Source organism: Zingiber officinale, chromosome 7B, assembly GCF_018446385.1.
Source record: "Zingiber officinale cultivar Zhangliang chromosome 7B, Zo_v1.1, whole genome shotgun sequence".
Lineage (NCBI taxonomy): Eukaryota > Viridiplantae > Streptophyta > Magnoliopsida > Zingiberales > Zingiberaceae > Zingiber > Zingiber officinale.
The window spans coordinates 115218718-115241793 of record NC_055999.1 but is presented as its reverse complement, the minus strand read 5'-3'; the positions used below and the strand labels follow the sequence as shown (position 1 = coordinate 115241793).

General features: G+C 34.6%; 3 protein-coding genes across 3 annotated transcripts; 2 read left to right on the top strand and 1 right to left on the bottom strand.

Annotated features, from left to right (window-relative positions):
• The first annotated feature begins 1039 nt into the window (after nt 1–1039).
• On the top strand, nt 1040–10401 carry LOC122007040 (chaperone protein dnaJ A7A, chloroplastic-like). Its single transcript, XM_042562800.1, has 8 exons — nt 1040–1194; nt 1686–1871; nt 2549–2684; nt 2800–2857; nt 7985–8027; nt 8998–9046; nt 9131–9211; nt 9305–10401. The coding sequence occupies exons 2-8, from the start codon at nt 1741–1743 to the stop codon at nt 10160–10162; spliced, it is 1356 nt and encodes a 451-aa protein (XP_042418734.1). The 5' UTR covers nt 1040–1194; nt 1686–1740; the 3' UTR covers nt 10163–10401.
• A 3163-nt stretch (nt 10402–13564) lies between these two features.
• Nucleotides 13565–16960, top strand: LOC122007042 (triphosphate tunnel metalloenzyme 3-like). The gene is made up of 2 exons (XM_042562802.1): nt 13565–14453; nt 16611–16960. The coding sequence occupies exon 1, from the start codon at nt 13833–13835 to the stop codon at nt 14451–14453; it is 621 nt and encodes a 206-aa protein (XP_042418736.1). The 5' UTR covers nt 13565–13832; the 3' UTR covers nt 16611–16960.
• Nucleotides 16961–18502: 1542 nt separating this feature from the next.
• Nucleotides 18503–22774, bottom strand: LOC122007041 (protein MEMO1-like). Its single transcript, XM_042562801.1, has 8 exons — nt 22619–22774; nt 21885–21969; nt 21730–21798; nt 20439–20551; nt 20144–20255; nt 19918–20061; nt 18938–19112; nt 18503–18859 (listed from the first exon to the last, which is right to left on the bottom strand). The coding sequence occupies exons 1-8, from the start codon at nt 22668–22670 to the stop codon at nt 18734–18736; spliced, it is 876 nt and encodes a 291-aa protein (XP_042418735.1). The 5' UTR covers nt 22671–22774; the 3' UTR covers nt 18503–18733.
• Between the last annotated feature and the right edge of the window lie 302 nt (nt 22775–23076).

The following is a 23076-nucleotide window of genomic DNA, read 5'->3' as shown; positions in this document are numbered from 1 at the left end:
AGGGCATTTCAAAAATTATAATAAATATTTGAGGGTAAAAACATTGTTATTTAATTTGTATATATACCTTAATTTTCTTTATTCCTATATGGAAAATCAAATAATAATTATAAATTGATGGGAAAAAAATATTCCTATCGAATTGGAAATAAGCTTTACATCTTGAAATAGAAAAAAGAATTATATATTTAAATATTCTAGTGTTATTAATTAATAAAGCAAGTTGCTTTTGATTGGCAAAAGTCTTAAAACTTTCCCAATTTTTATTTAAAACAAATACATTTCAAGCTCCATTTATTAATAGGCTCCAAATTTCTTTAAAAATTTCTTTGAAAATTATATTTAGAATTTTATTAAAAAAATTATTTAAAATTTATTGATTTATAAATAAGATTTTTTAATTCTTTATCCTTCTTTGGTTAAAACTAATTATGTTTTATTCGTTAAAAAAATGTACTATTGTCAATTTACATGGTAAAAACATTACAGAAGTACATTAATTTCGATTTAAAATGATTCAAGATATAGGAATGAAACTAGAAATTTTATATTGGAGAAAAAAGATGTTGAGATATTATCAAAATTTCATATTATAAAATATCTCCATTGAAATGAAATATTTTGGATAGAGCCACATTAAAGTCATGAAAATTTAAGCTTAAATAGACAGTTTAATAAAATTTATTATAAACTCATTATAATATTAAGGCAATGATAACTAAAATTAATTAAATCATTTTAAATTAAAATCAATCTATCTTTAAAAACCTCATCAATATATTAATATCCTAATATCAGAATTTAATAGCTTAAATTAATAAAAATACAATTTTAAATTGATTGAAAAAAAATTAAGTGGGTAAAATAAATATGAAAGTAGAAAAACAAAAAGAGAGAATATATATATATATACACACACAGCTTTACCAACATGATTCATGGATGGTTCTAGATGATTCAAGCAGGTGATGGAGAGCGCTTGCAATTTGCAATTGGATCGATCGGACGGCTGTCGCTTCACTCGGTGGTTCCCAATCTGGTCGATCGCGAAGCCCGAATCTGGTCGGCGTTTTTAGTCGTGGGATTTCGTTCTCACATCTCCCCTTCTCCCTTGCGCCTCTTATCGCCCGCTGCCACACCAACGCCGTCCCAGCGCAAAGGCGAAGGCGATTCCGGCTGCCGCCGACGCCTCAGGTATCGAGCCGCTCGAATCCCCCTCGTTCGATTGCAGAGCTCTCTCGTCTTTCCACGTCTATACTTGGTAGTTCTTTTTGAGATTTTTTGGTCGGCGAAGGATGACCTATTTGCAGTCGGTTAGGTGTCGATTTGTACACCCTTTTGCTACTTTGAGTTTTTGAGGTGATTCCTAATGGTTTCCTATGTGTTTATAGATTGGGATGGAATGAAGAGTCTCGAATTTGTTTAGGGTTGTGTCGGCCCCCTGTTTAGGCACTGTTTGCTTTTGTTTCTCCTAAGTTTTAGGTTACAGATCTATCCTTTAGCTTCATCTAGTTCATCTGAATACCTGACTATGTGTCCAAATGTTCTTTTAGCATCACTCCGTTACAGGGATTTTGTGTTGTATGACTAAGTAGGGGTTTCAAGAGGTAGTGATCCGATGATATGTTAGACACTTGTACTCTTAACGCTAAGAGATGACTCAGACATTCAGTTTGCTACTGCAGATAGTAATCAAGAAGTTCAATTTGCCGTTTCATTTTAGTCAGCTGCACCAGTCCAATGGCAATTGTACCATGCAGAGGAGCCTCAATATCTCAATTAGGAGTACATCCTCAAGCTATATCTAAAGATGCATCTCTGGGATCTAAGCCGCTTTGCTTTGCGAAAATGTTGCTGATGCCACAAACTGCGTGAGCATTGATAATTCTTCTTTCTGTACTACACTTGAACCAGTATCATGGTGGTTGTTTTTAATGTGTATGTTTGTTTGTTTCATTCTGCTATGATGCTTGTATTTTTGTAAAAGTTCTATGTTCAAATTATGCTTGAAGCGTCGGCAAATCCACACATATGGTCATTTACTGATTATCAAGTTGGTTTAATTTGACAATTAGGGAAATGCTGTTTGAGGCTTTGTTGCTATATTAATTTATATAAAAGTAACTAAGTTAATATAGAAAAAGACAGAAGCTAGTATGATCTGAGTACCATACATGCAATTACCATCTTAATGAATAATATTATTCAGATGTAGAAGATACATCTACAAATGAATTCAGAACCTTTACTAGGTAATGCCTATGATCATTAGTGTTCTAATAACTTTTCAATTCCAATAGAAAACCATTGTACAACTTTTCAATTTCAATAGAAAACCATTTTTATTTATGAAACCATTTCATTTCTGATTTAGTAACTGATATTCAATGAACATGTAACTGACTATTCCTTATAATCTGAGATGAAGAAAGCTTGATGCTAAGAAAAAAATAAGAAAATTTCTTATCTCACATTATCATTGAGGTATGATAATATGATATGCATTTCTATATCCTTTCTAGTCGGCTTAATTTTGTATATTTTGCAGTACTAGGAACCACCTGGCTTCATCATGGCCAAGTTTCCTTGCTCAAGCTTCATTCTCTCCTTTATTATTCAATAACAGACCATGTTTAAAGAGTAGGCGTTGCAGAGGATCACGATTCATTGTCAGAGCTGATATTGTAAGTGGGATTTGTTTCTCGTGGTTTTTAACCATTAGATGATGGAGATTGGATTTTGCACTAATTTGTTTTCTTCGCTGATATTTTGTCCTCTATTTTGTATGATCCCTTTTAGGATTACTATTCTGTCCTTGGTGTTTCAAGAAATTCAAGTAAATCAGAAATAAAAAGTGGTAAGTATACTTTATACAGGCTTATTCTGGTTGCTTCTAATGCAATTTTTGTACTGCATTCATAGGATTCCTATGCATGTTTGTGTTTACATTAAGGATACATTAATCTATCTCCCAGTCATCTCGAAAACCTTTATTGTCTCGCACTTTGACCATACAGCTGCATCATATTCCCTGTTTTCTTTAACCCCTCGTACATTGACTGCTCTTTTTTATTTTGATGTTCCGAAAATCCAACAAAGCCACAGCGATACACCTGTCCTTATAAAATAAAAAGCTGATGCCGATGAACTGTGGCAGCACCAACCTTTCAGTTTTGGAATGAATGCCTAGGAGTTTTCCCTAGTGCAAGGGGAGGAGGAAGGATGCACCTCTGGTTTGCCAGTTATTGTGCCCACGTTAAATGTTGGGTATCCAAATGTGGAGCCGCTAATGTTTTGGAATGTCAAAAGGGAATATCTTATGAGTAGATTGTTACATTTTATGGCATTTTGAATTGCATGTCGGCATGAACTTATGGTCCATGTCTGCAAAACCACCTTCTAGAAGTAGGCAGCTTTAGAGATCATGAAACTGTCAAGCTGGGATCAGCAAAGTGATACAAGATTAAAGAAGCCTGTCATGTAATTCTAACTGGTTATTGTTACAAAATTGAGCAACCTTTTTTGCTGAATAATATTGAAAATGGATGTTCTTAAAGTTAAATGGAAGATAATGAATAGTTGAATAGGAGTTAATGAATATTTCCTCAAGTGTGACAGATATCTCTCCGGGCTTAGGTGAATTCTATTAAAGTTTTTTTTTTCCTGGAAAATCTATAATATGTTTACAAATATGGGATTTGAAAAATGCTTATAACAAATATCAAGTTTATCTTGACACTATTACTTCATAGATTTGTTCTTAATTATACCATTCAGTTGCTTCAAAATCATGATATTTTGGAAGCAATTAATCAATAATGCACCTTGACTAAACAAGGCTAATTGTAGCAAAAGGTTAATACGTGGATTCATAGTGGTTCAACCTCTCATGGATGTATAATGGTTCAACTTCCAATGGCCTAGGTCTGTTGCTTAGATATCTCATCTAATGCATTTGTTAATCTTTATTAAATAGTTTTGATATGCTATTACATTGTATAGTCCTATTAGAGAATAAGAAATCCTACTGTATATAATAAAAACTAATACGCAATGTGCACTCTTCCTAAGAGCAGTTACAACCACACCTAATTTTAAAAAACAAAGTAATCGAAAAAAAACAAGAGATAAACTGTAGAAAGTGTAAAAGTGACTTATAGGCTACTTAAGTGATTGGCTAGTCAATTTGGATAAAAATTAAGGCATTGTTTGTTTCACATAGAACTATATATAATTTGTAATAAAATACTTTACATTTTTTGGTATTTCATCATTATCCTGTGTTTGTCTCAATTATTATAGGTTGGCTACATAATTTTTTCCTCCCAACTATAAGACTTTGTAGTTAAAAAAAAAAACCTGGGTTGACTATCAAATGCTATAGCGATGAGCACATATTTTGAGCTATAGGAAATTTATATAGTGCTCTAGATGTTGCTGCTTATTGCCTTAATTCATTTTTACATTATAGGGACTCTATGGAGATAAGAGTCCGATAGTGTTATTATGGAGGGTATACTCACATATGTAGAGACATAAACTTTCTATCTTGACCTTACCACCTAGCTTAATGTGATAAGCCTGAAATTGAAGCATTAGAACTTTTTGAAAACCATTAGCTGTGAGGCAAAGATTACAAAATAATAAAAAATTTAGCATTGGGAATACTTACTACTAGGTTAAGTTTGGTTGTCAATTTGAATAAATTCTAGAAATTTACTAACTTTGTTGATTAATTTAAATTGGTAGCACATTCGTGGTCTGTGTTTGGATTAGTTACTTCCCATCTGTAAGTAGTGTTAATTAAGATTCATAACATAATATGTAGCTTCTATAGGTGTGAGAAATTGGAGTGCCTTTGAGAGGATAAGTGAGAATGAAGGTCATTGTTTAATCTTGTTTTTTTTATTGTACATAAATTATTAACCAATAAATGGATATTTTGTTGGTTCATATAAAAAGAAGGAATAAACTACTGAAGAATGTGTTTGTCCAATTGAAGGCAAGCTTGAAGATCACAAAAATAAAAAGGGGAGAGATCCCTTAGAATTAAAAGATGTTAATCATGTTACTAGTGTTAGTATAATGTATAAATAAAGATATAGAAGAAGTAGTATCTTGGTCAGGCTTGACTTGGAATATAGGTGAAGAAGTCTCAGAAACTAATGAACTTTCTTAAGGGGTAGTTCTAGGCTAGCTGTTCCCTTGAAAACTTTAAAGAAAGAAATGTTAATTTAGAGAAATAATGTTAGGAGGGTGACGAGAATTTAAATGAACACTTTTTTGATATTTTTCTTCTCTTATAGAGGACTAGACTTATTCTGATCACTTATGAAATTACTTTATTCCAAACTTGAGTGTATAATAGTAGATTTTTTTTTTTTCATATTATGTGACTCAGTATTATTTCACATCAGCAAATTGAAAGCAAATGGATGAATTTTTAGCATATGTTGGGTTTGTTACTGATATGTAAACTATATCATTGATTGACAGGTTTGAAAGTTCGTGATAGTTTTGAAAACTAACCCATTAATTATATCTTTCCTAATATATATATATATATATATATATATATATATATATTAATGATAGATCCAAGATAGGATTGTATATCCATCAGTCTTAACTATTACTACATTTTATATATTCAGGTTATATGTGCTGCTTAGTTTAAACCTTTAGTTTCTAACGTTTTGTCCATAATTTTAGTTCAAATTTAATCTTATTATACTATCATTAACTAATGCTATTGATCCGGCGGTAAGGACAGGGACCCCCTTTGAGGGGAGTCAATGACACGTAGAGGTCAAAAGTCAAAAGGGTCAACCTGAGGGTCAGCCGATCGGAGAAGGGTTGGGTCGATCGGCCGAACGGGTCCGAGCGGAGTCAAAGACAACCCGACGGGGAGTCGGGTTTCCGACGCTCATGGTGAACAGGGTCGTCGGGCCGAGCAGTAGCCCGCTCGGCCGAGGCGTAAAGCATCAATGCTGTGAAGGAACAGTCTCAGCCGAGCACGCGATGGAGTGAAATCTTCCCAGTCGGACCGATACCTACGCCCGGTCGGACCGATGCTTGCCGAGCGGATGGACGCTCGGCTCGGGGAAAAAGAGACAAGGACAAGGGAACATGGGGGAACATCTTCTGACAATAGGCATGTTCAACGATCAAGTCATACACAGAATCTTACGACAGAAGGTTCTGCCGTCCCATCAGAGAGGTGCTCGGACTGTAGCAGTATGGTGTCAGGCATGCTCCTCTGGCAAGCCCATACAAAGGTATGGTAAAGGACACGTGTACGCCTCGGTAGGTGTGCATAAGCCTCCCCACAGCTCTATATAAGAGCCCTCAGACTTCGTCGGAGGTACGCGATTTCTCATCTTTGGAGCCGCTTCATCGTTTTCCTCTTGCCTGACTTAAGCGTCGGAGGGTCGTCGTCGGGAACCCCTTCCCGGCCCGACTTCTTTGCAGGTTCGCCGGAGATCCATACGGCCGGTCAGAGATCCACGTCATCAGGGCGGAGAGCACCACGTGCCCAGCGTCCATCGACTCAGCGTTCGGACAGGATTAGCTATATTGTCAATAAATAACATATCAAGAAGATTTATCTATAGAATGATTGGTTAGTTCATATAATAACTAATGTGAAAAGAGAGATTTAAAATTGACCCTTGATGTTGACCTGCCACTACAAATCATTTGTTTTACACTTAATAACTTAACACTAGTAACAATATCATCATATGTATATTTTATCATATTTGTATAATCGTTAGATTTTTCTTAAATAATTTCACCACTATACTTTCGTAGAGATTATCATAAGTTTCTCTTTGCATTTTTTGGTGGTTAACACTCAAAACTATTAAAGTCAACAACAAATGTTTAGTTAAAGCATAAAAATCTTGTATTATGATAACAAGATAAGGTTATAAATTTTTCAAAGGAAAAAAAAAGTAATAAAAGTACGTAAATATAAAATAACGTATGAAATGTAAAAATTTGAAAATATTGACATATCATAAAATTAGGAAACGTTGTCCTTTATAACTCCTCATAAGTCGTATTGTGGCCAAAATCTAAGATAAAAAATATTTTAAAAAAATAAATTTTTAAATATCAAATTATGAAGGGGAGTCTTGCCGCAATGATAAAGTTATTATCGTGTTATCTGGTGGTCACGTTCGAGGTTTGAAAAACAGCCTCTTGCAATGAGGTAAGACTGCATACGATAGACCTTCCTCGGACTCCGCATTGTTGGGAGTTTTATGCACCGGACTACCTCTTTTTTTTTAAAAAAAAATAAATTATAAATAAAATCATAGCTATGTCAAAATTTTGTTAATTCTGTAAAACAATATAACATATTTAGATATTCATAAATGCAAATGCTAAATTAACATAAGCCTAGAGTTAAAGGCACACAATGAATTATGATATTCACTGTACATGTATATCTGCACCTTTTATATCAATAACCAAATATTGAAAAGTGGGTTTCATCTTAAATTTGTTTCTGCAACCAACGAAAAGAAGATAAGTTCCCGTTTAATCACTAATAACATGATTAAAGATTGAACAGCTAACTTAAAGATGGCATTGTCAGGTTGGATTTAGGTGAGCGTTGGATTGAAATTTTTGCTTAATAAAAAAATTGTGTTCCTAGCGAAGAGAAGAAAGTGCTAACTTAATTTAGGATGAAGACGATAGTCTGGTTGACTGCATGTGTTTCTATTTAATAGGTGGTAGCACCTTAGTTATTTATATTTATAAAGCTTTGGAATAATTTTACAGTAGCATTTCATTATTTCTAAGCTTACAAAGGATTTCTATTTTCAAAGAATGTGCCCCTAAATATTGACTGGTTCAATATGTCAAATTTTGATTTATTTCATCTATTTTTCTTAAGAAGTAAAACATATGTTCGTCTTGTATGTTATCTCATTTAGCTAAATCTGTCCACTTATGTTTTTCTGGTCTGCAGCTTATCGGAAGCTTGCAAGGAGTTATCATCCTGATGTAAACAAGTGAGTAGAATAAATAATGTTTATTTCAAATTTGAACTCATCCCTTACTAGTCTTCAAATGTATAATTGAATGAATATAATGCCATGCCACATCCCAATATTCATCCTTTAATAAATTATTTAATCTAAGGCACTTTTAGTTAATCGACTAATAGGCAATGTGACACCATGACAAATACACGCATAAATTGAGAAAGAGGGAGAGGAAAGAAGACTTGATTAAAAATAATAAAATAAGATAAAATTTATTCAAATATAGATGAGGATATAGTAGAGGATTGAACCATAGTCGACCCCATATAGTGGAATAAAGGTTTGGTTGTTGTTGTTGTTGTTGACTTAATATGTGAACAAGCATTGCATGTGGTTGACTTGAAGGTGATTTGCTTTTACTAGATACAGCCATACAGGCTTGTGGAAGGGCATCAAATTTTAGGCATGATATGTAATTTCAGCTTTGTGGATAGATTATGGTCATTTTTTTATAATCTAGGTGTCTGGGCTTCACCCGATTAATCCTAGAGGTAAACGACCTTCTCTCCTGCATCATCTACCAGGTAAATTCGGACAAGCACACTCAGAAGCCGACCTCCGTAATATTCATCCCATTGGGGATTCAAACTTGGTCTTTTACTGCTCTGAGTATTTTTCTATTGCACCACACCTGTGGGGGCAATTTTGGCACTTTTTCACAATGAAGATGAAGGGGAATTATTGAACAGCAAATAACAAGAAAGGAATTAGTTTTTGAGCAACTTGAAAAAAAAAGTAGCTTTATTTTATTGGTTTTTCTTTTCTTGTATAGCAATTTTTGTATGAAATGGCTGTTAAGGATCAAGATGATTTGCTATGCGCTGAGGTTGTCTAATTCAATAGCCATCACTACTAAGCTTTGGAATTGCCAGCTTTATATATGAACAATGTATAATTCAAGTTGGGGCTAATTTTCATTATTCCTTATTTTTTCTAGAGATGCTGGAGCAGAACAAAAGTTCAAGGAGATTAGTAATGCATACGAGGTCATATCTCTTGCTTAGGTTTAATCTAACTGGTTGATTTTAACATGGTGATCTTTTGCATCATTAAAAATCAGTTTATTACAGGTTTTGTCGGATGATGAAAAGAGATCCCTGTATGATAAATATGGAGAAGCTGGCCTGAAAGGTGCTGGCATGGGCACAGGGGTCAGTATTGGTGGCTTTGTTATGGGAAAGACTAATCCTTTGATAAACTTCATTTTTCTATAATGTTTTCTGTTTTCCTTGTACTTGGTGCAGGATTTCAGCAATCCATTTGATCTCTTTGAGTCATTGTTTGAAGGGATGGGTGGAATGGGTGGGATGGGTGGGATGGGCGGGGCAAGAGCTGCTCGCAACAGGCCTATGCAGGGTGATGATGAGAGCTACAATCTTATTCTAAATTTCAAGGATGCAATTTTTGGTGTGGAGAAAGAAATAGAGATTACACGGCTGGAAACTTGTGGAACCTGTGACGGTTCTGGTGCTAAACCAGGCACGACACCTAGCAAGTGCTCCACTTGTGGCGGTCAAGGTCAGGTTGTCTCTTCAGCAAGGACACCTCTTGGTGTATTCCAGCAGGTCATGACTTGCTCAACTTGTGGTGGCACGGGTGAGTCCTCCACTCCATGCAACACTTGCGGAGGAGATGGGCGTGTGCGGAAATCAAAGAGGATAAGTTTGAAAGTCCCGGCTGGTGTTGACTCTGGTAGTCGTTTGAGAGTTCGTTCAGAAGGGAATGCTGGAAGGAGAGGTGGCCCACCGGGTGACCTCTATGTATTTATTGAAGTGCTATCGGATCCTGTGCTTAAGAGAGATGGAACCAACATTCTATACACATGCAAGGTATCATATGTTGATGCAATTTTAGGGACAACAATGAAGGTTCCAACGGTGGATGGAATGGTTGATCTGAAGATTCCAGCCGGGACACAGCCAGGTACGACTCTTGTAATGGCTAAGAAAGGGGTTCCTTATCTCGGTAAGCCAAACACCAGGGGAGATCAGTTGGTCCGGGTCCAGGTGGAGATACCAAAGAGATTAAGTAACGAAGAGAAAAAGCTGATCGAGGAGCTTGCCAATCTGAACAAGGCGAAGACAGCTAACAGCAGGAGATAGCAATGCCTTCTCTTTCTTGCTTAAAATTTTCAATGTACTTAAGAATTTTATGGTTCTCATGATATTCTTAACACTCCGATAGTAATTTGTTGGTCAGTTAGGTCGATTTGGTGACAGTTTAATTCTGAACGTCGGAAATATAAGGATGTGCTGGAGATGAATGTTTGATTTTGCCGAAAAGGAATTTATTCTTGTGAACTAGGTCTCGGCAGGCCTATATATGTTCACAAGCTATCAAATAGGGCTCCATGGGGTTAATATGATTCAAACACTTACTTTATCTGTTCAACTTGCAAGCGTGATCTTCATTGCCTGACTTTCGGCCTGTATTGCAGGGGAAAAGACAAGTAAACATTTAGTCATGGAAGTTTAAATCATGCAAATGATTGAAAAATCACCAGTCAAAAGCACAGGCCAACAATCAGGTATGGAAGTTCTAATCGTGTAAGTTATTGGAAATTGATATACGTTCATAGAGCTCTCTGGACAAACAGATCATTTGAAGTGACTGTTACATGTTTGGATATTATATTCTTGTATTATGTCAGCCAAAGATTGATCATGTTTTGTTGTATTAATTCCAGATGCAATTTCACTTAAATGAGCTAGATTAAGCCTGAACCTAATGAATACTTAATGTTCTAATTTTCTTAATTCTAAAAATACGTAGCATATTTTTGTTATTCCTCTCCACTTTGTCAAGAAATAATCATGTGGGTTTTTGCGTGTGTGCGTCTTGAAATCTCTGTAAAAGATTTTGTAGATTTTTAAATGAAAACTTACAAAGATTTGAAAATTTTTATCATAAGTTTGTTATAAGGCTTGGAAAATGATGTAGTTAGAGTGAATAATATGTGGTAAAAGGTGATTCGTTCACCCTTAGTGTCTCAGTCAATTTATCTTTAGACTAATACATTGAAGGTAAATTACGGGTGATTTTTAGTCATTAATTACGGATGACTTTTATCATTAGTGCAAGTGGCCAAGGCATAGGTAGGAGTGTAAACGAACCGAATCGAATCAAATATGTTGAAAAATCTAAGGTTCAAATTTGGCTCAAAATAGCTATATTCGAGTTCAAGCTTTATTCGAAGTTTGAAAAATTTAAGATTGTGTTCGAGTTCGATTCGAATTAGGGCTCGGGTTCGAGTTCGGCTTGAAAGATTCGAATATGTTTGCGAACTATTTGAATTATTGCTCGAAAATAGATATTTGAAAGGTTTGAAATTTATTTATTTAATATTTATTTAACTTATATTAATAAAATATTAAGGCTCGCGAATGGTTCGCGAATTATCGAATAATATAATTTGGGCTCGAGTTCGGCTCGAAAAAGTTCGAACATGTTTGAGTTCGACTCAAATTCGATAAATTCGAATATGAATCAAATATAAATCGAAAAGTACGCGTGGTGGGCGAGAGCAGATCCTCTGGTCCGTAAATTGTCGACCAGGGAATAGTCCACTGATGAGGACCTTTGATTTGGATGGACTCCATCTTTAAATAAGTGGGGTTCACCTAAATCAAAGGTCCACATGTAGTGGACCATCCCCTGGTCCGTAATTTGCGGACCAGAGGATCCCTACTAGTGGTGGGCAGTCTAGAAGTTCAGTTTCCTTTTATTGTTATAGTTATAGTGAATAATAAAAAATGATAAACTCAGTTAGCCTCATTAACTATCCTTGGGGTAATTGGTCTAGTCTTATGAAAATTTTCCATCAGCCACTAGGGTAAATTGGAAAGTGCATGCGACGGGCAATCCAAAAGCTTAGCATTTTTTAGTTACGTGCTTCATTTGGAGAAATTTTTTTTACAAATATATCATAGTTAAGGATTAAATTATAAATATCTTGATGATAATTTGAATATTCTATCGTGATATCATAATCTCGAAGACTTGTTATAGTGAATAAGATAAGAGGATTAAGAAAAAATATAATCTAAATTAAAATAAGACATTCCTCTAGTTTGATTCGGATAGGAAAGAGATAGGGATGGAATGGATAATTTAAATTTGCACAAGTGTCCGAATAACAAATTGAGGAATTGTCAGGAATATAATAGGACAAAATCTTAAAACATAAGAAAAAAAATTTGATAATTTTAATTGGTCTCATATTATTTTTAGGATCATTTGATTCACGCAAATTTTCCACTACTTAAAATATAAGGGATTCATGAGCAGATATCAATTTTGAGAAATAGGTGTCATGAATTTAATGAAGAACTTGATATATGTTAGCAAAGTGTATACTTTTGTCGCCTCTGCAGAATGCCATAGTGGTAAAATATTTATTGGAATAATAATAAAAAAATAAAATTTGAATGGTAAATGGGATAAACATTTTAGTTTCTAAATATGGATAAATTATATTTAATGTAGTATGTAGTGAAAAATAATTGTCTGGATGTAAATTAGAGAAAAAATTTCAACCATAAGTTAAAATTTATCCTGTTGAAAATATTTATTCTCATTCCCTAATCAAATATAATGGACACAAATTTATCTAATTGTCCTTATTTTTTATAAATACAAAAAATATAAAAAGAGTTATAATTTCTCCTAAACTCAGTATCATTTAAAGAGAATTTAGTATATTTTTTATCCAATCGAGTATAACTCTTTTTTCATATGATTTGGAATCATACTAATCGATTGACTTAGACTAAATCGATTGACCAATTATTTCATCCTAAGTTAATCAAATATTGGATTCTAGTCTAAATATGTTGAATTTAAGAAGAATTATACCTCCTTTTAGACTTTTTGTACCCATAAAAAATAACTGACAAATAGGTAAATCAGAAAATATTTGTTCTCATTCCCTAACTAAGTATAATGGACACCAATTTATCTAATTACCTTCATTTTTATAGGTACAAAAAGTCTAAAAAGAGGTGCAATCCCTTCTAAATTTAATACCATTTAAAAAGAATCTAGTATATTTTTCATCTAATTGAAGACAACTCTTTTTCACATAATTAGTCGATTGGGAATTATATTAATTAATTAACTTAGGTTGAATTGATTGATCAATCAATTCATCGTAAGTTAATTAATTGGTATAAACTCTCAATCGATTGATCAAGTGGAAAAAGAGTCATGATTAATTTGATAAAAAAATATATTAAATTTTAGTCTAGATATAATTTCTTTTAATTTTTTGTACCTATAGAAAATAAAGAATAATTAGATAAATCAATATGTATTAGAGAGTTGTATGCAAGAAAAATTTATATGTAGAATATGAAAATAAATTTTTTCTTTACTAGGGAGTTTTGGATTTTTTTTTATTATTTTATCTTAAATTTTAAAATTATTATAGAAAAAACAGACGTGGATTTTTTTTCTTAGCCTCGATTTTCCCACACCTCAGATTATTTTTTTCTTTAAATAATTAGGGTGGTACTTGTAGTTTAAGAAGATTTGGAAGGAGAGATGAAGCTGGCAGCGTAGGAGGATGCTGAGGAGGAAGCCTAGCAAGATCGAAGTGAAGGCGGAGGACAAGGAAGAGATCGAAGAAGCCCGCCGCAATCGCGCCGCCACCTCCAGTCCACGCCCCGACCCCAACACCAACCCCCTCCGCAAATTCCTCGACCCCTCCCCACTCGACGCCGCCGCCAAAGCCCAGCGAATCGGCCTCCACCAGCCCTAACCCTAGCCCTCGCCATGGAGGTCGAGGTCAAGCTCCGCCTCCCTGACGCCGACGTCCACCAGCGCCTCTCCGATGCCCTCGCCCCCTACCACCTCCTCACCCACCTCCAAGAGAATCTCTTCTTCGACGGCGCCGCCGGCGAACTCTCCTCCCGCTTCGCGGTCCTCCGCATCCGCTTCTACGACGCTGACGCCCGGTGCGTTATCTCCCTCAAGGCCAAGGCCAGCCTCGTCGGTGGAGTTAGCCGCGTTGAGGAGGACGAGGAGGACATCGACCCAGCCCTCGGGCGCGCCTGCGCTGCCGACCCGTTGCGGCTCGCCGACGCGGCGGCCTCCTCTCGGATCATGAGGAGGGTGCTCAAGGAGTTCGGATCGGATGGAAAGATGCGATCTTTTGTGTGTTTGGGAGGGTTTCGGAACGTCAGGGCGGTCTACGCGTGGAAGGAGGGGCTGACGCTTGAGCTTGATGAGACGCGGTATGATTTCGGAACTAGCTACGAACTGGAATGCGAGACGACTGACCCAGAGAAGGCCAAGGAGTTGCTGGAGAGTTTCTTGAAGGAGAATGGGATCCCTTACGCTTACTCTGAAGCATCCAAGTTTGCAGTTTTCCGTGCCGGGAAGCTTTTACCATGAGTGAGTTTACTTCTTCTCCCGTGTATTAATCCTTCTTTAAAATATCTGGACCTGTGAATTTTCCCTTGGCAGCCAGCAATTTGGGATTTCTATGCCCATGATTCTTAGTAATACTCATCCTTTAAGGAGAAAACATCATAAACCTTATTGTTTGAGAAGGAACTAAGTTACATGAAGATTAGCTTTTTGTTTTGTTTATAACAAATCAATTGGAATGAACTATAATTTCAATTTTTTGGATGTCTCGCCATATATATGGCCATATAGACTGCATACGCGATCACATGAAACCACACACGCAATTGCACAGACCACATATTTGATTGTATAGGCTGCCTAATCTTGCATATAGAAACCGAGCTCATATAGGGGATCATATATGCTATATGTGATTTGATCCCTTGTCGCTAACACCTACACAGCCAGCCAGCTGGTCCATGCTTTCTCTCCATTCCTTCCTCATCTCTAATTCCTACTACTTTTTCCCTTTTACTTCCATTCAAGTAAACACACAAATAATAGTTTTTCTGAAGTTAAACTGAGATTTGTGCTAGTTTGTGAATCTCTGTCAAATGACTCTTGGTAGTTTTTTTTTTTTTTACCGATATATATTGTGGTGTTGTTGCACACCGAGGGAACACATTTATTTTGTGATTCTCACCTTCATGAGAAAATAATGGGTCGATGTGATTATTCTCAATATCCGGATTAATAACTTTAGATTATAATACTGATAATAGAATCTTTTGGATTCTTTATATTGCAACATGTTGTGTGGTCAGTTGTGATAACTGGAAGATGAAAATCATTCAATGATATGCTTGATAAAATGATGTAATGACAAGTTTCGTTCTCGAAAATTCAAAGATGAAGTCCTGGTTTCTACTCATTTAAGTGTCATGAAAACTATATTTTTGCAGAAACATAACGTTGTATATCTATTATTTATTTCAGTTGGTTTGAGTTATTGATTTTGAATAAACCTGAGAAACATATATATAATCCTTTATGTTTAGGATAAGTTGTCATTTAATCAAAATTTAGCATGATATCTATGAGTAACTTCCTAAGATTGAACCCTGCTAGTGTCTTAAAATTAAAGTTTGGTTTTGATATTGAATTGCACGCACATGATTGTAGACATAAAATAGATTCTTTTACAATAACAAAAAATTTCTAAGGCAAAGTGATCACTAAGTCAAACTTAATATGGTACCAGAGTAGCATGATTTATTCTTGAGTATTGTCAGTAAATATTTATGCTAAGTATGAAAATCCATGTTTTATTATCTGAATTTCATAACTGAGTTCTACACTTTGAACTTATCATGGAATCATGGAAATGCCATGATTATTCTAAGATTCTTTATCAGTAAATTGTGACCTCCTCCACCTCGCCCACACCTGATTCAATGGACTTGGTTATGTCCATTCATGATAAGTGCAGTCTCCACAGTGAGGTGCCATATATTGTATTCCATAGCAAAGAAAATTGATTTCTCTCCATAGAGGCCTACCTGTGTCGTTCATTCTCTCTCCTCTCTGCTAGGGAGACAATCAAACAAATCACAAATGGTAGCTTAAGTCCACCAGAGAAGGTTGGAAAAAGACTGGATCATGACAATGAATTTTGTGTTCAATTCCAACTTGCAACAATGGCAATACTACAGGCGCATTCATGTTACATTTCTTCTTTATTATAAAATCATTTTCACAGTATTCTTTTCGTAGAGAAAAGTAGATTCGTAGGATATTTGCTCCTCTTGTGCAATTTATGTTCATCTCCAATCCTCATCATCATATATTTCAGACATATCCAGTAAAGTTTATCCCCTATCTGCTCTGTCTCTATCATGTATGCTTTTATAAAACTTACTGCCTAGTGAAGGCAATCGCTTGCAAGTAGCCAAGGTTATTTTGAATCTATGTTTCTGTTTAACATAAACTTATTATGTATAATGTTTAACGCTGCTCATTTAGGTCACTCCTTTGTCAAAGGACAGTTTAATTTGAAGTGCAATACGAAATCGAATATCTTCGATAAAACCATCTTGAAACAGTAGAGAAAAAGTGTATTTTGTACTGGTTTGTTAATTGAATAAAATGCATTTATGGGTCAGTTAATATGTTCCACTGATGCTGATTCGGCTTTTGCAGGTTCAGAGTTGCATGAAACTGATTTCACGAGATGTCGCACTGAAATGCTTGGATGGAAACAAGTTAATCTGCGGATTCAATCATACATTGCATTTATGGGTCTGTATCTTAATGTAAACAGATCATTTTAATGCAATCAAACCCTAGAACACATGCAAGTTGATGATAAGGATGAAGTGAACTTTTAATTGTTTTTGCAGTGTACTATTTCGGACATTAATAGTCGTATGCCCCATTATTCTGATTGGCACGTTGATTGTGAAGGAGTATTTGTTTTTTGGACAATATTTTCGTCAATTATTCCTGAGAGTTGAACTCTGGATGGCTCCAGCTCTCCCCCTCTTGGTTCATTGTTTTTCTTATTGATCCCATGAACCCAGTAAACTGGTGACTGTTTTTTGGTTCAATCCAAAGTTTAAAATTTTCTGCTGTATTGAAATTTTAGCTCTAGAGAGGAATGATGCGGTTTTGATATTTCAATATTTATAAAATTTTTAAATATAAGTGTATATTATTTTTTTTTTTTAAATTATTAATAGTTAATTATTATATATGCTAATTATTTAATTATTGATGTTATATTTCAGGTGTTGAGCTTATATTTTAATATTTTTTAAAAAAATAATATTTATTAAAACAGCTATAAAAAAATATAAATTTTTAAAACATAAATAATTCTTAAAATTTAAAACTATTTAAAGGTTCAGAGATAGAAAATTAATTGAAAATCTTAAATTATTTTTTTAAGGTATATATAATTTTTTTAAAAAAAAATCACATTCAATTTTTAATATATATTAAAATTTTAAATTTTTTATAAAATATTTTATTATAGTTTTAAAAATTATTTAAAAAGTTTAAAATAATTATTAATATTTTATAACTAGATCGTGTGTAATATAATAATATATAAATTATTTGGGTCTTTGAAAATTCAAATTGTTTGGATTTTCTAGTGTCACCCTTACGAACCAAGAATTAATTGTTTGGGTAAGATTACTCATGCAATAGTGACGCTAGAGAATCCCAGCAACAAACTATTATATAACGGGCTTTCTTATAAAAAAATTATTTTAATTTAATATCATACTTATCTTAGTAAAAAAAATTAAGAAAAGCATATTTTTTAACATCGTTGGCCTAAAATATTTATAAAAACTTCTTTTATCATAGTGTTGTCAATTTTAAGATATGGGACTAAAAAGAACTATATTTTTTTATATAAAACAACCAGAGAAAATTAATGATAAGAAAAATTCATAATAATACGCTATAGCTGAGTCTCGAACTCTAGATCATTGATTGTTTCGCTTGTGAAATTACTAATAAATCTTAAAATTATTTTTAGTGTGAATAGAAAAAAGGATAAATGCATTTTAGGTTTCACCAAAATTAGTTAGTAAAGGGGGGAGATTTTTAATAAAATAGTAAAATTATTAATAATATAATTTTTACAATTAATCATGTGTTTATAATAAAAAATATATATTTAAAAATAAAAAATTAAGTTTTAAAAAAATTTATTGCAACACTAGTGTCTCAAACTCACAAAAGGGCTATAGCAGAGTACGACACTCTTTGCAATACCGCCACTAGATCACGGTACACAATGCGCCCTCGCGGAAGATCATTATGGGACGGACACCCTTTACAACTCCACCACTAGATCACGGCACACTGTGCGCCCTCGCGGAAGATCATTATGGGATCACGATGGCCGCATGGTTACAGTACTGTTATGGCATCGTTGCCAGTAAGAATGAAATTATACCCATACGAACTAGCGCAACACGAGATTTAAATCCATAATTCAATCAGAACCATCCCATTCAATCCCTACCTAGTTGGTACTGTTTGAGAATCAAAAGCAACTTTGGATCAATCAGAGTAGATTTAAGAATGAAAGCTTGATTTGCATTGATATATGTTTTTGTTAAGATAACTCACACCCCAAGTGAAGCAACATGCACACTGAATATACATTGTCTCCAATTACACAGCGTAGAAAGGGACATACTGCTTCGATAAACTTAAGCTTCCAGTGCGGTAGCAATACCCGAACCTTTCTTCATCAATGTATCGTGAATTAGATTAACATCATTTAAATGGTCGGTGAAGATACGTCAGTCGTCTAATTTAGCAGCTGCGGAGGCGTAGCTTACGCTGCTGTCCCGTGAGCTCTTGCACTGGCTCGATTGCTCGTATTGCAGGAAACCAATTTTGATCTTGGCCGAGCAGCTCTTCAACATCTGGAAGAAGAAGAGGATGTTAAGACTACGATAAACCAAATCAAAGAATTAGTGAAGGAGATAAGGCAGCTGCAGTACGTGGAGGAAGATGCTTATCGGATGGCGTCCACAGATTGTGTTGCCGTACTCCTTCAGATATCGTTTGAATGCATTAGCATCTCCAGTCTCGATGATGTCCATGCCCATGTGGTCCAAGGCCTCGATGGATTTATAAATAGGGCCATGCTTCTTATCACAGTATGTGTAGCTGAACCTGTTAGGCATGAGCAGTAAAATGAGTAATCTTGAAAGACGCCAAACCATCATTGTATACATGAATATCTTAGTTTGTTGATGAACATTTTGTTATGTGCCAGTTTCAGAACAAATGAATTGCAGGTTTAGTTTACTAGACAGCCTAGGATGAAAAAAAAAAACCACCACAAAATAGCAATTAGACTGGGGAAAAAAGGACCCTTACAATTCAGAAAAGTGTCATGGGAATGAAAAGTATCATAAAAATTATGATTTGATAAAATATCTAATTTGATTTGTTAGAAATAATTTATTTTAACAAATACTTCAGTCTAATATTGGTTTGTTTTGCATGGTTATATGAACAAATTTGAGTGTCATATATAAATATGAATACACAGACAGGCAGCATTGTCAACACACTTCTATTAAACTGAACACTAAAGAGCTAAAGCTGGTTACCAGCAACTTTTGATATCTACAGATCAATATTGACTTTCAATTTTTAATATATATTTTAGTTTTACAAATCACATTATTTACATTATTTTCGCATTTTTCTTGGATCTTTTGCAATATTCTAAGTAGATATATTTTTGCAATGATCTTTTAAACATATTTTAAAATCTGCATTTCCTCTTTACTTAAGATTTATATTCTGGGAACTCTTCTCCAAAGTTGAATATATATATATATATATATATATAAAATCAAAGCTCTACCAAATGCAATCTTAGTAGAATGTTAAACTAGATTAATAGCTAACTGTCAGATGTACCCATGAATTAAAAACAAAAAACAAAAACAAAGAACGATTGGCATACCTAGAGCCCCAATGGCAAAAATCAGATGATACGGAGAAGAAATTCTTGGGATCGTCCACATACTTAGCAAGCAGTTGTCCGTACATGGCTTCATTTTCTGAGTTAAGAGCACCAACCAGAATGGGGACAACTTTCACAGGATAACTGTAAAAGGGGGGGAAAAGTGAAATAAGCACCCTCAGAACAGTTGAAATCTGGACGATCTCAAATTAGTATAATTAATTACCCATGGAACACTTTAGCAATATAAGGCAAATGCATTTCCATGCTATGTTCTGCTTCATCTACATCAAGATCCATAAGTTCAAACTTTCCTGTGGCCTTGAGCTCATCATTTACTGTACAAAGAAGACATATGAGGATCGGATATGAAACCCTGTTCCCTTAGGCAACAAATAAAGACTACCTAATGAAAGTATCCTAGAAATTCAATATCAAAGGAAGCGTGTGAAGAAGTCATGGGATGGAAAAGAAAATCTAGTTATCACAAATATAATTTTTATGCATTTTGAATGTATTACCTTGAGAATCAACCTGCAAGTCGCCCAAGGGTGTGCTATAAATAGTGGCTTTTGTAAGGGCACATTTTGGGGTATAATAATGATGAGATGGACCAAGTAGAAACACTCGTTCACTGAAAATAATTATCCCACGTATTAGAGAAATGATAAGCTAGAAAATTGTGACAGAAAGTTGAATATAAGAAAGTGAAAAGTAGCATAGATCTCTAATGGCAGTATTGACTAAAACAAATCCTTCAGCCAATATTGCTATTTATTTTAAGTCTAGTTGCATTTATATGTGCAAAATAAAAAGAAAACAGAGAGACATGATGCAATAATTTTGTAGGTGATCAAAAGAGACATGATGCTTTGGAAAATTTTAAAGATCATAAACAACAACAAAATGGTGTGTGAGTTTAACTAAGGCTACATTCAGCCTGTGCCACTTATTTTCTTTGACTTACATAAACATTTTAGAATATTTTTGCAGATCAAAACTACAAGAATCGTGTTATTCATATTATATTTTTACTGGCATTTTAGATTTTGTCGAAGAAACTACAATTTGCTTCTTGCCACTCACTTTTGACATGAAAAACTTTTACCAATAAATATAGATGACACGATAATGTCTATGATAGCTCCATCCCCCACCCTATTCATATTAATTTCCAACAACTTTTTAATAGATGTTAGAAATTAAAGAACATATAGAACTTTTAAACTCTAAACTTTTTAAGGAAATTGCTAATGGATCCCCAATTTTCAATCTGCATCACATCCACATTATTTATTTCATAGGAAGATTTTTTATTGCCCCCTATATTAGAAATTATTTCCCACTAAGTCAAAAAAAAAAAAAAAGATAATATTATGACCATCAAGTTAAGGAAAAAAGGCAAATGTAGAAGACGCCTTCTAGCATCTTGAGCTCTACCAGATCAAGTGGCATTAAAGCAATGCAAAATGGTAGAATAGTGAGCATTCAGCTCTCCAAGAATGAACAGTTCACAGACATGTATACAAAAAGGCAATAAAAACAACCTACTCTAAATTATTTTCCAATATATCGAGTTAGATAACCTCACATTCTCAGGAAGGTATAATATGGAATAGCAACGTGAACACTTTTTTAAGTCAAGGAAAGGCATATATAGAAGGTGGCTTCAAGTATGAACTCTATTGGAATGAGTGGCCTCAAGGTAAAACAAAATGGTAGAAGACTGAGCTCTAATTTCTCAGAGACTGGACACAAACTTTTATGTAATTAACGATTATCATAAATTTGGTAAAAATGAAGCAAGCTTACATGCTTTTAGGGTCAATGTTAGCAAATGCAAAAGCAGCACAGCGACCTGAATATGAGTAACCAGCATGCCTGCAACAATAATATGTATATTTATTTTTCATCCAATTATAGTAACAATCATATCATCACTGTCACCATAAAATATGATGACTTACGGGGCAATTACACCTCTAACATCAGGACATTTAGTCAGACGAGTTGCCAGGAGCCATCGTTCAAGATCCTCATCTAGTTTCTTAGCTGATAAGAAAATCAAACATATGTTAGATGATCATATATCATGCTCAATTACAACTTTAAAAAGCACATAAATGTCCTCTATCCAGAAACAATGGACCAAAAAAAAAAAAATACAAATTTCAGAAACTAGAACAAAGTTCCAGAGGGAACTGGAACAGATCACCTAATGCACCTTCTCCTAGATATAGAACAACGGATAATTATTAAATTTGTAACATTGGAGATTATTATTAACATTGGGAATCTCAATCCCAATCACAAAGCACATTCCCGATTCAGATATTTGATTTATGTCGGTTGAACGTGAATTAAAGGTTCAAACTCCCAACTTTTTTCTGGCAATCAAAGTAAGGACAACGGAGGCAAATTTTGGAAATTTCTAGCCTTGCGTTCACTGAGAATTTCTGGTCACTTCCTAATCTAATCACGTTATGCTACCCACTCCGTCTCAATCCTAGCAAGTGTCGGCAACTCCAGAACCTCATAATCCTTCACTCCTCTTAAAACGCAAATTGTCCACCCTCAAATCGATCAATTTCTATTAAAAAAAAAATCTAAGAAAACCCAAAATTTTCTCGAAACGAAAACTTCTCAAGCAAAACGCCGATCGACATCAAAAGAAGAAAAACTAGGGAGGTTACGGGCTCACCGTTGTCGGTATACCAGGATCCCGCATGAGCAGCTCTTCGAATCCTCTCCATTGGAACGCCTCCAAGACCAGATTGAAGGGAAAGTAGAGTCAAAACCGACCGATCGGAAGCAAAAGGAACCCTACTCTTCAATCGCTCGAAGAAAGGCGAAACTATGTAAATATATATAGAGTGTGGGGGGAAAGGTAATTTTGAGACGGATCCTATACAATGTCTCTTGTAAAGATGTAAAATGAAACACGCGTGGAAATTAAAATTTGAGCCAAAGTAACCAAACGTGACAACGTGTAGCGCAACGACAGGGTTGTAAGTTGTGGCCTTGCACTGATCGAGTTTTATCCAATTATCTGCGACGGCGGTTGCGAAATTACCGCGCTTACGTGGCAGAAAATCCGCCAAGCCGATGGCTATTGTTCAGTTAGGTTAGGATTGAACTAATCACACCATAAAAAAAATT